Source organism: Trichomycterus rosablanca, chromosome 27 (assembly GCF_030014385.1).
Source record: "Trichomycterus rosablanca isolate fTriRos1 chromosome 27, fTriRos1.hap1, whole genome shotgun sequence".
Lineage (NCBI taxonomy): Eukaryota > Metazoa > Chordata > Actinopteri > Siluriformes > Trichomycteridae > Trichomycterus > Trichomycterus rosablanca.
In genome coordinates this window covers 12,651,322-12,664,221 of record NC_086014.1, presented here as the reverse complement: position 1 = coordinate 12,664,221, position 12,900 = coordinate 12,651,322, and the positions used below count along the sequence as shown (strand labels likewise).

General features: G+C 40.4%; 1 protein-coding gene across 1 annotated transcript; it reads right to left on the bottom strand.

Annotated features, from left to right (window-relative positions):
* Positions 1 to 672: 672 nt before the first annotated feature.
* Positions 673 to 12,473, bottom strand: sltm (SAFB-like, transcription modulator). The gene is made up of 20 exons (XM_062989945.1): positions 12,320 to 12,473; positions 10,689 to 10,776; positions 10,541 to 10,596; positions 9,971 to 9,998; positions 8,439 to 8,997; positions 7,801 to 7,844; positions 7,420 to 7,529; positions 7,157 to 7,306; positions 6,945 to 7,057; positions 6,707 to 6,858; positions 6,370 to 6,467; positions 6,222 to 6,278; positions 5,730 to 5,872; positions 5,434 to 5,614; positions 5,030 to 5,154; positions 4,515 to 4,688; positions 3,425 to 3,751; positions 2,682 to 2,820; positions 2,264 to 2,424; positions 673 to 1,562 (listed from the first exon to the last, which is right to left on the bottom strand). Exons 1-20 carry the CDS (start codon positions 12,452 to 12,454, stop codon positions 1,454 to 1,456), a joined length of 2,949 nt encoding a protein of 982 aa, XP_062846015.1. The 5' UTR covers positions 12,455 to 12,473; the 3' UTR covers positions 673 to 1,453.
* Positions 12,474 to 12,900: the final 427 nt, after the last annotated feature.

Below are 12,900 nucleotides of genomic sequence, written 5' to 3'. Positions count from 1 at the left end.
TGAACTTGATTTGTGATTAAATATCCAATATATCGATATTCCATTTTGCTGCTTTTTTAAAAACATTAAGCACATACAAATACCCTTTTTGTTTTGTAAGAATGATGGGTGGGGTTTCTCTCCCCCTCTGAATTGACCATTTATTGGGAAAACCCACCACAAGCAGTTGTATGATGGACATTCAGTACTGAAGCCACTATTTTCACAGTTCCTATTTGTACTTTGCTTTGTACAAATTATTTCAACTTGGATATTTATGAAACCCATAAAAGGACCTTTGCAAAATTTTAAATCGTTAATTTTTATGTAAGCAAAAGAAAAAAAAAATGGCACAACAGATACTCACAAGATTACAAAGAAGCTCAAAAGAACATAAATGCAACATATATCACTCATCTTTATTATTAGTGTCTGTGCTGAGTTAATTCTTATAAACGCTGTACATTTTGTGTGTGCATCACAAGTTTTGGTGCCAACCCAGTGCAGGGCTTCAGCTACCCCCTCCCTCCGACATAGCTGATTACGTCTGTGTAGATGCCTGGCTGGCCGACAGCACTGCTGAGATTCTAAGCTATAACAGGCCGCTGCTCCAACCCTTCTGCTATATACAGAGGTTAAACTGTTAAACTTCAGATTTCTAAATACTGACCAAGCCAGCACATACACAAATCCTACAACAGATGATCAAAGCAATCATTAACCCTTTCTCATGTAAACCCTTTTCCTTAACATTTTGCAAAGGTCTTTCTTTACAGGCTGGACCTCAACAGGGCCAATGTTCTTCTGCTGTACAATGGGTTAACTGTTGATGTACATATGAACAAATGTGTGAAATCAGATGGATGTAACCTGTAACGCAAGCCTTAGACGAAGGACAGAACGTCTGATTAAATGAAACCTGCTCAGTAAGACATGTTGCATTGTGGTTCTTCACAGTATCTAGTTTATATTGTAATAAAGTACAGCATTTACACAACAAAAACATGTTAACCTGTATAATTTAATTAAATTCAACACTTGTGAGAAGCAGAAATTCAAGCCATGAAAAAATGATGCAGCAATCTACTTGTTTACATAAAGCAATGTTGCTATTAAGTTACTACAGAACAGATTCTTAGTCCTCCTGCACTGCACATTAACCTGCTCTTACATATCTGAAAGTTAAAAGATTCATCAACACAGACATTAATGTGGGCAGTGTAACAGCAGGAGAAATAATTCTTCCTGAAAAACCTGCAGGTATGTGCTATGTGCTGGAGTAATACTTCTGTGCACGGGCCTTAGTTTACAGCTGACCAAAACGTTCCTACTTTTAACAAGGCGCTAAACAACAAAAAGAGAAGCTTTTTTACAGTAATCAGACTATTTAAAAACATCAAAATATTCCAAACTAAAAAAAAACAAAGGAAATTAAGTTACAAAAGGTAGTTAAAGGCTGCAAAGGAAGAGGATGCTAGAACCTTCCTTTAAATGGTTTAAATCCTCCACTGCTGCTGCTGCTGCTGCTCATCGGGACATTGGTGATCTGGACGATTCTGTTATACATCCCACTGGAGGAATGGCTGCAGTCACACAAAAAAGAGCATGTAAGTGCGTATTCAAGATATGAACTAACATTTATTTAAATCCTATACATTATTTTATAAAGAGTTGCCACAGCGGATACGTGATTGGGCAGTTTTACACTACATAACCTTCCTGATGCAACCTTACTTATTTTTATTCAGGCTCGGCACTTAAAGCACACAGACAAGTGCACCTTTAAATGACTACAATCCCCCTCAGGCATAGTCAGCCATGTCTGCATAGACACCTAACAGTCCAAAAGCTGTTATTTATTCCCTAGTTCAAATACTGTATGCCAAGATACACACAGTAATAACAGTTAAAATGCCAGAGAACTTAGTGTTACTAAAGATCCAAAATCTTACTGAATCCGTTTTAAGTCAGGAATGAGATGACGATGGGAATTATCTATTGTACAGAAAACTAAACACAAACACGGTTTAATTTATGCAAAGTACCAGTCTTGCATGCCAGGCCCTAACTGATTAGCTAAGATGAAAATGTCTGAGCCTAGGGTAAAAATGCAGAACAGATATGACAATGTCAAAATGTTAGTCTTGTAACATCCCCTCTGTACATGATACTTCACTGTCAATCTCACTTAAGGTTGTAATAATTTCCGCCTTCTGTATCTCATTTATAAACGCTGACTTGATGCCTTAAGGCTAAATAGCATTAATGTAAAATCTGTACATACCTGGAGTGTGAAGACATCATGCCAGGTCTGCTTTCTCCCATGCGTCTGCTATCGTTGTAACCACCACTCTGAGAGCTGCTGCTGCTGCTGTGCCATTCCTTTCTGGGTCCTTGATCTCGGCTGTGCCTTTCCACCACCACCTGCCTTCCACTGCTGTAGTGCTGCTCACACACAAACCGAAAAACTTTTTTAGACCAGTTTGATCCAGAGGAGTTTCAGGCGGGCTTGAGAGATAAAATGAAATGGCTAATAGGGATGCGAATAATTAATGGACTTTTATTTTAATAATTAAGTCTTTTACAGAGTGAAAATTGACTAATCACACTGTAAAGAATTATGAAATTAACCACAGTCTCATTACAGCTGAACACGGTGCTTAAGGCATTTATCAACAGAGTTAAGTTATGGGAGATCTTACCTGCTCTCCCATATTTACAGGTCTGCCTCCGTCTCGGCTGCTAAAGCCACCTCTGCCGCGACTGACTGAAGATGCACCCCTCATGGCGGGTCCAGGACCATCCCTGCTCGAATGCTCTGGACGCATCCGCACCGCTCCCCTGCAACAGAAAACTTTGAGTGAGATGTTCAACAATAAAGCGACTTATCAAGAACTATTATTGAAATTAAATGATTTGACTACATTAGGCTAACTAGTAAAGCCTTAGCAACATAAAAACAGGAAAATAGGAAAGAGTAAGACTGGGATCAAGAGACCTTCATACTTCTCAGTTGACACAGCATTTCAGCTTGGTTGAATATTGGGGATTATTTCTGCCCTAGCCAGTTTCACACCTGCGGTTTGACAGTTCTGCATTCATTTACAGGTAATTTAGTGTAATTACACTTGTTAAGTAAAGATTTAGGCCTTAAGACTGCACGCCTTGATGACAATTAGTGCTTTTAAACAAACATGCTTCTGTAATTTGGTATTTAATTATCTTATTTAAACGGCAGTCAAGAGCTGAACATTTTTAGTAGCAACAGGTTTAAACTTTGACACACCTTTAACCCAAATAATTTCTACAAAGTGCTGAATTATGTGCTGAAGTAAAGGGTGATTCCATTCTCGAGGCAGAACGGTATATTAAGATTGATGTATATGAGAACCTCTCCTTTAATTTAGTTTTTAAACGTACAAACAATTTTTATGTTTGTTCATACCGGACATCAGCAGATTTGCTGCTCATGCCATCATTTTTCCAGCTGCCGTGACCAGAGTCTCTGTGCGCTGTGCGTGAGTGGCTGATGGGTGGCGGAGGAGCTCTATTCCCGGTTGGCCTTTCAGGCATCGATACAGGTCGCCGCTCGTCTCGGTCTCTGATCTCCCTCCGATCCGTGTCCCGAACGTTAGAGCGGCCTGCGGGGTGCGGAGGTTCAGCTCGGCGCACGTTGTCAAAGTTTTTGGGGTAGCGCTCGAACCCAGAGCCTTCTCGCCGAAGGTCGGGTCGGCTCTTCTTGGCCTCTGGCTCGTTTACGTATCGATTCCGCCTGAGAACAATAATCAACGTCAGCTTTCAAACCATCGTGTAATAAAGCTGCCTGCATCTCACATTCAATTATTATAGCATGTGTCCAACCCAAAAATTATTGGTTGTAAAGATCTGTGAAGATACAGCATGGAAAATGTAAGTAATAAAAAAAAAAACCCAGAGTTTCTTACATTTACTTTGACTTTTATTTCATTGCAGACACGATGAACCGGAGATATTTCATGATTTGTCTGCTCAACTTCATTTCAATTTTTCATAAACATCCATTCCTGCATTTCAGGCGTGCAACACATTCCAAAAAAAGTTGGGACAGTAAAGCCTTTCCTGGAAGCTGCTTTTATGCCAAACCATGATTACAATCACATGTTGACATCACCTGTTTGGAATCACATCATTATTTAATGTTTTCACCTCATTACTAGCCATAAATTGCCCCCGTCCCCAACTTTTTTGGAATGTGTCGCAGGCCTGAAATGCAGGAATGGAGGTATATTAACAAATGAAATGAAGTTGAGCAGACAAAACATGAAATTGAGTTCAACCTGTCTGCAATCAAATAAAAGTCAAAGTTAATGTAAGGAACACTGCATTCTTATTTTATTTGCATTTTCCATACTGTCCCAACTTTGTCTGATAAGGTTGTAAATGTTTTCCTGTCCAGCTATTAAAAGCTGAATTTCTGTATTTCATTTTGCACCCATTATTTTAGAAAATACAATAGGTGCTTTATAAACGTTGTTTGTTATTATGAAGTCATTCACCTGTCGAAGTTGTTCTGCTGAACAGGTGCATTATCCGGGTAGCGTGCTCTGTCTCTAGAATTGAAGTCGCTGAAGCGTCCCTGTTGCCGGTTATTGTAGTCTGAGGCTTGGTTCAGCCGGCCTCCCGACTCCGGTGCCATTTTCTTGTTGTTGTTCCAGTAAGGCTCATCCCTCCTGCAGGTAGCACAGAAGTCTAAATAACTGCTCTCAAATCATAAGACCACATTCTGAAACCCTGCAAAGAATGAAACCCTGTCTAGGGCGTTCCTGCCTTGAATCTAACCCTGATCAAGATAAAGTGGTTGAATAGAAACAGCTGTCTCTTAAAGAGCCTGGATGTTTGTGCTATTTTCTGTTCGGTTTGATTTGTACTTTCTTTAAGTCGTTTAATACTCCAATGCTGCAATTTTGTTTATAACCCCACAACTACGGCAGATTTCTAAAAAACTGGTCAGCCGTGACACTAATGTCACTAAAAGCCAGAATGCCTTTAGCAGAAAAATAAAGTTGTATACCTGTGGTCCACATCACGGCCTCTCTTTAGACTGCTGCGTTTCTCCTGCTCGTAACGCAGCTGTTCCTGTTGCCTCCTCAGCTCTTCCCGCTCACGGGCCATTCGCTCTGCCTCTTTCCGACGCTCCTGCCAATCGCAGAACCACAAAATCAGGGAGCAGAATTGAGAGACTAGAGCACTCTCATGTGGCCAGTTGTTATCTCTAATAACATAAAAGCTGGATAGATTTAAAGAGCGTTTGCTACAAGTTTCAATTCAAGCCTTACATTCTGAGCATTATCACTAAATCTAGGCCTCCTAACGGTGAAGCTTGACTTAAGCTACACTTGAAAACACATGTTTCAAACTAGGTTGCAACTCGGGTCACATGCGATGCACAATGCATAGTAGTACCAACCGACTTACCTGCTCTATGCGGATCCTCTCTCTCTCCAGCCTCTCTCGCTCCATGCGTTCACGCTCCAGCTTCTGCCTCTCCATTTCCAGCTTCTGGCGCTCACGCATCAGGTTCTCCCTTTCCTCGCGTTCTCTCATGATTCGCAGCCGCTCGCGTTCTCGCCGCTCTCGCTCGGCGACATCGCGCCGCCTAAAATCGAAACCATTGATGCTATGCGATCAGCAGCTGAGGGTCGTGTTAACAGCACAAGCACACGGTCAGGAATTTCACACAGCCAAGGAAAGAGTTTAAGTGGGTGACTTACCTACGCAGTTCCAAGGCCCTGCGGACTCGCTCCATTCTAACCATGCGATCGTGCGTCCTTTGTTCCTTCATTTTTTCAAAGGGAAGGATGTTTTTGTTGCCAGGCTTATTGAGTAAAGGCCTTCTTCGCCTTAATGCTTCGATCTGTGAAAACAACCATCATCATTACACGTTGCACTTCTAAATACCAAATAGGATGGCCATTAATGACATTTAATTAATTGTTCTGCTAAATAAATGCTAGTAGCAATTAAAATGGCCTTTTCTGTTAACTTAAAAAAGCCTTTTATTACAGTCAAATGTATAACAGTTGTACAACTTTCATTAGGCTGAAAAGCCAGTACATAATGGTACTTACTTACTGGTTTGGCTAGTGTTTAGATTGTATTATCATCTTTCTCACTCAGTATTTGTAAAATCCAAAATCAAATGCAACAGATTCACAAACAGCAATCAAGTTCTCTCACAGAGTTGTTATTAAACGTTCACAAACCTGCTCAGGAGGAATAAGCCACCGCGGCCGTCGGTTCATCAAAGGGGGAACAGCAGGCTACAGAACGAGACACGTGCCCATTAATTCAATACCAATAAAACAAGTTACATGAAATATAAATGCAATAATTAATTTTAAGAATAAGTACCTTGTCAAACCTTCCAGGCCTTCTCAATGGGAGTCGTGGTTTGAAGCCCGGCGGCCCTTTAATTTGCTTGCTAACAAACATCTTTCCTGGACTCTTTCCTGAACCAAAAAAAAAAGCACAGTACAGACTTCTTAAAAAAAATCTTAAACTGACATCACACAGTGTTCACCAAGTCACTGTTTATTTTTAAATAAATTACTTCTCCTTTATTTTACCAAACACGAATAAATAAAAAAAAATTATAAATTATAAAGCATTAAATTAGCAGCCAGCGGGCACACTGCTCAAAAAAGAGCCAGGGAAAATAACAAGAAAGAAAACCCATCTGTAAACATACGTGCATGCTTCTTCTCATCCTTCATAAGATCAGATGCAGAACCGGAAACCTTGGCATCAGACTTGGTGCTTTTAGGATGCACTTTCACAGTAGTTTCTTTGCTTTCCTTCTCAGATGGCTTCTTGTCCTCCTTTTTGGACAAGGCTTGAATCCTACAGAAACGTTTCAAAAAGATTTAAATAAACCGCCAACCCGATAGCAGCTAAACATTGGCTCAGCCAGAGAAACAGGTCCTCACTTGCTTGCCGTCTTCGGACCAGTAAGTGTGCGCTTTTCCCCTGCTTTAGTGGGTCCTGTTTTATCATCTGCTTCTTTCTTAGAGAAATCCTTCCTAAAGGGGTCACTTCTAACCTAAAGGATCAACCCGATAGAAAGGAATTTCTATACTATACAAACAGTATCAGAATAAGTGTACAATAAGGAACAATGAATAAGATGTCAAGTCTTTACCCTGTCCACAGATATTTGCTGCCCATGGAGCTCGGTGTGGTCCAGGTGGGATATGCATCTTGCCACCTCTGCACTGGAAGACATGGTCACCAAGCCATAGCACTTAGATCCTGGGCTGCGTGCGTTGGTGACCACTTTGGCACTAAATACCTTTATGAAAACATCCACAGGGTAACAAATGATCAGTGAAACAATATTTAATTAAAATAAAGGTGCCTATTCTTTGTGTTAGTGTATGCATAACAGTCTCAAAAAGTTCTAACCTTCCCATATTTGCCAAAAAGGTTCTTCAGATCAGCAGCTTTAGTGTTTGAAGACAAGCCGCTCACCCACAAGTTACGTGTCGAGCTAGCGGTGCTACTGCTGGTACCTCCTGAATATGAAAAACATTTTAAAGTAATGTAAACTAATACAGCCAAGCTAATAACCTCATCAAGAAATGAAACCATAGTTGTGTTTTGCTTTAAACATACTTAACATTTATACTCAGAGCTTTGTGTCTGAAATTATTTGTTTAACAGAAAGAGATTCTTTGAAGGTATCCGATAATGGGGGATATTTCCCCCTTACAACATATCAGTGTGTTAATCATGTGTGCCACATTCTTTACAATTACGGGGAAAAGATCTTAGTGGCAGCCTTACCTTTCTCATCCTTTGTGGCCTTCCCATCTCTGTCTTTTGAGGAGCTACAATAAAAATGTGGTGAGAGCAACAAGAGAGAAATGAGCAAAGCATACAAGAACTTAAGTTAGCCTTGGACAGTGAGGCACATATGCATACACACAAGCACTGTTGATGATTTACAAAACAAAAAGGAAAAAGAATTTCCATAGGCATGGCTCACACTTGGGTAAGACTTCAATAAGGCTTCTGTCATTGCATCTCCACAGGAGCAGGGAGGGTCAGCTTTTCTGCCAATTTATTCTCTTGATCAATGAAATCTTCAGGAGTGTTCAACTTCACTGCAAATCACTTCATCGGACTGACAAACCCCTCTGTCATCACTGGGACTATCGCTCATTTTTAACCCATAATCATGGACTGGGAAGGGCAATAAAAGCGCTGGTTATGCGAGTAACAGCCGAGTCCTCATCTCTTCATTTAATGCCACCCATTACCCAAAAACTGGCCAAACAAATCAAAGGAACCCAATGGCAGGGATTAGGAACAATGAGCAACTTGTAATGGAAAAAACATCTTGCAGCTATGCACAATGCTGAGCTCTTAGTGATCTGGAACTTGGTAGAAGTATCTTAAAGAACTGACATAGAAAGACAAACCTCTTTGCTTGACCTGCCACCCCAGCAGAAGAGGGGCCTTTCTTCACAGATTCCTTTTCTTTGTCTCCTGTTTCAGCTTTCTTCAAGGCATCTCTGCTCTCTTTCTTGATGGCATCAGTCTTCAGCCCATCATCCCTCTTCGCATCTTTATGGCCATCCTGTGCCTCGGCCATTGGGTCTTCCTCTTGCCTCGTCTCGGCAGAGGTTCCCGGCTCCTCGCAGCCCTTGTCTGGAAGTTTCACATGTTTACCTGTTTCCAGGAGGTCGTCACCATCCACATCCAGCGTGATGGCATCTTCGGCCTGGATGGTGACGGAAATGTTATCGTCCTCTTCGACCTCTTTGGCAGGTCTGGGAGCGGCTTCGCTTTCCAAGGCTTCGAGCTCTTCCGTCGTCGGGACTTCGGGTTCGGCCTCTAGCACCGGCTCAGCCTCATTTTCAGGCTCGGCCTCTGCTTCTGTCTCAAGTTCATCCGGGTCCGGCTGTGCCTCGACGAGGCCGTCCCCGCCGGCGAAGGATTTAGAATTTTCGCGAGTAGAATCATCATGATCAGTTACATCTGAGGGATTTAACAAGGATAAAACATGGCAAAAACACATGGTTTAACATTCACATCTGTGCTAGGTCACCTAGAAAGTAGAATAGAGAGCAAGTTTAGGGTTAGTGCTCATCGGGGTGAGGAAACCACACGTATAACACAAAACACACAGTCCTTCGAATTAGAAAACCGGAGGCCTTCGTTCTGATGCTGGTCCGTTCGTCTGAGGATTCTTCTTTCCAAAAATTGTCTTGCACGCTTTTCCATTTTTGAAAAAGGAGTGTGGCTATTCAGACCAGTGAAACAGCACACACTTCCCTCGAGTGTCCATCACTCCTTGCACTGCCAGGTAAAAATATAGAATACAGAAGAAAGCCAGTTCATGTCGCTGCCATGACTGTCCTCGATAAAAAAGACACAAGTACTTTTGTGCCAGTCTTGACCACATTGCCTTGACCAAAAAGTCCTTCCACTGTAGTCCTGACACATTGCAGCAGAAACAAGATTGCAGACTAAATACCATCTTCTTCCATCTTTCTTTATCCGTAGCCTGTAGTGCAGCTCCTTTTTAAATTTACCATGTACTGTCCACAGCAGAGAACAAACAAACAGCCTGTCGATCCAGTGAGTCCTGATACGTAGAAAACGTTATGATGAGTCCTTCTGCGTCTGCAAAAAGAATCTTGATCCTCGTGTATGAAGATCTGAAGGTAGCAGAAGAATGAAAAGTCCCGTTTGGAAGGCTTGTTGACATTAAAGTGAAGTTGTGGCAGCAGATCTGACATTTGATGCAGCAGTTTTGCTGGAGGTGAAGAGAAAGTGCTGGATACATTTTGTGATCTGTCCTTAGTGTGCATCAATGAAGGAAAATCGGGGTTGTGAGAAGATTTGAAGCAAGGCGTACAATGACAAAGGAGAGTTCCAGCTTCAGAGAAGAACCTGTAAAACCTAAAAAAAAAAAGTCTAAGTCACCCTAACATGACACCAAACATACCTTTCTCTGACTCGTCCTCCTCAGGCTCCTAAAAACGAAAGAGCAGTTGAGAGAAAGTCAATGTGAAACATCTTCACTTGTCATATATACACATGTACAATACAATTAAATGCCTATTCCAAAAATTCCAGCTACTTCGGAGCTGGGGTCAAAGCGCAAGGTCAGCAAACCAAGAGTATAAAGGGCCTTGGTCAAGGGCCTAAGAGTGGCAGAGCTAGGATTCAAACCCACAGTGTTCCAGTTGGAAACCCACACTAGACTACCAGTCCCATGACAGTGACGTTAGACTTGGCAAGTTGCTTTGGACAAGTGGATTTATTAACATTAATTTTTCCCACTTTCCAACTTGAGTTGCTCTGATTCAACACAAATGACGACAATGTATAATCAGGTCTGCCAGAAAATCATGGCAACCACTCTTTCGCTCAACAAATGTTTAAAAAACAGTCTAACAGCATATATAACCCTAAAAAACCTTGTATATCAGAACAAACCGTACATACACCACCACACTGCCCAAATTCACAACTGATCCTACTTTTTAAAGCAAATTTTCCTATACACCCTTACCCTGCAAATTGTATCCTCTTCCACTGCGCTGTCCAAGTCCGAGTCAGTTTTCTTTCCTACACAAGACACGACAAAGTGGGAATTAAAAAAATTATTCACCACAATTTGAATGATTTTTAATTAAACAAATGAATACATTTAAATTTACCTTTGGCTTTCACATTCTTTCGGGTAGGTGTGTCACCTGAAACAGAAATCTCAATGCTTTCTGGATCACCTCCTTCATCTTCTATTGCCTAATTACATTAAATGACATAATACACATTTATATTTACTTTTTGCGAACATAGCCCTTAATAACCATTCAAAAGTCAGCCTAATGGGAACAGTAAAGTCTCATATACAGGCAACTTAAACAGAACAAACCTAGGACAAACCTATAAACGTTTAATTAATTATTAGTAACTTTATAATTAATGAAAATGTAAGCTTCCTGTCTTTATAATACTTAATAAACTTAGTTAGAAACACAGATTCTGGGAGGCAGGGTTTTCTAATTAGATCAGTCAATCCATCTTTAGCATGTTTTACAAGGTGGGTGAAAACCTGGGTACCCAGACCAAACTCACACAGACACAGAGAGAACATTTCAAACTCTTTAGAGACAGTGACAGGGGTCGAGGTTCGAACCCATGTTCTCAAAACATCTATTAATAATGCTCATTGATTTATTACAGTGCATTTAACAGTGTAAGGACAAAAATAAATAAAAGTTAAATGATTATATGATATAAAAACGCCCAGCAAGACCGTTTAATCCTACATAATATTCAACCCTAAGAGAATTTAATGTTGGTGTTTTTGCAGTCTTGGCAGATTACCCAGGGACAATATTTGTTTAAATGACTTTTATTCCAGCATTTGATCAAAATTCATAGTAAACTGCAAAGAAATGGCATTGGGGCATTCCTGAATGTAATGCATAACTTATTTGTTAATTCACTAGAAAAGAAAAATAGTAGATTTTAACTTTTTTTTTTTTTTTTAGATTTTAACAGATCCTCACCGATTAGTAAATAAAATATGGATTTTTTTAAGAACATAAGCAAAATTACAAAACTTGCAATTTAAAGGAAATTAAGTATTACATTTCTTTGTAGGTGTTAGTAAGATACTGTTAGAAACTTTAGTGGTTAAATTGTTAAACTTTAATTTGTTGTGTGAGACCTTACAGTCCTGTGTTTACCTCATCATGCACGAATTCTCCCCGATCAACTCAATGTTCAACAACATTTAATTTATTTAATTAAAAACATTGATTTCAATTATATTTATTTTATGCTGCGAAACAATGTTATAAAGTATCAAATTAAGCACCGTGTACTGTTAAAAATAAACATCGTCCGCTAATAAACACTGACATAAAGCCCACAGCATGCTAACAAACTAGCATCTCCCCATGCTAATGGCTAAGACGCTAGCATGTCTTTGCCTCCAGCTATTTATTACAAGCAGTTTTATTATATATTACAGAATAAACAATTAAACATATCAGAAACTAAAATATTAAATTATGTGCATCATATCCACACAGACGAAATTTGTTTAAAAAATATTTTACTTCAAGAAAAACACCAAGAGATAGCGGCGAGAATGAAGGTTGTGTCCTAAACCGCACACTTACATACTAAGCAGTTTACAGACATAAGAAGTGCACTATTCCAACACACTATCTAGTAGAGTAGTATGCGGTTTGGGACACGGCCGCCTGTGCAGCGTTAGCCATTGTTAGCTTATCTTTCGTAAACCGTAACGTATCACCAATAAACGCGACTTTACCTGCTTTAATCTTGCAACGAGGACATTTTTCACTCCTGTAACATCCAGGTTTCTTCTCTTAAGCTCAGTTTTCAAGTCAACAACACGCAAATCTGTAATCTTCTTGATCTCGGCTGAAATGGCCCCCGACGCCATTTTACCTCCCTCTTCTTCTCTCAGAGCAGCAGCAGCGTCGCGCGAGCTCTACTCAACGCGCGCCGGGAGAACGGACAGTGTGCTGACGTCATCACGCACTTCCGCACGCTCATCGCTCAAATATACAAATATATTAATTCATCAAAAACAACCAAATAGCGTAGAAAGCAAGTGTAGGGGGAATTATATATACAATTGTATATTTAACATACATATTCCATAGAAACGCTATTAAACGAGGAGCCATCTGGGAATCGGTTCTTTTTGGTACAATGAGTTACGCGCGTTGTGATTCACTTGAAAGAGTCGAAATGCTCATCAGTACTACAGCAGCGCGGCCCTTAAGGAATCGAATCTTTGTGAACCGTTCGTTAAACAACTGTAGCGCAACTAGCTGACCAGCAGGAGGCGCTGCAGTATCATTATTGTGAACCCTAAAGTTTAAC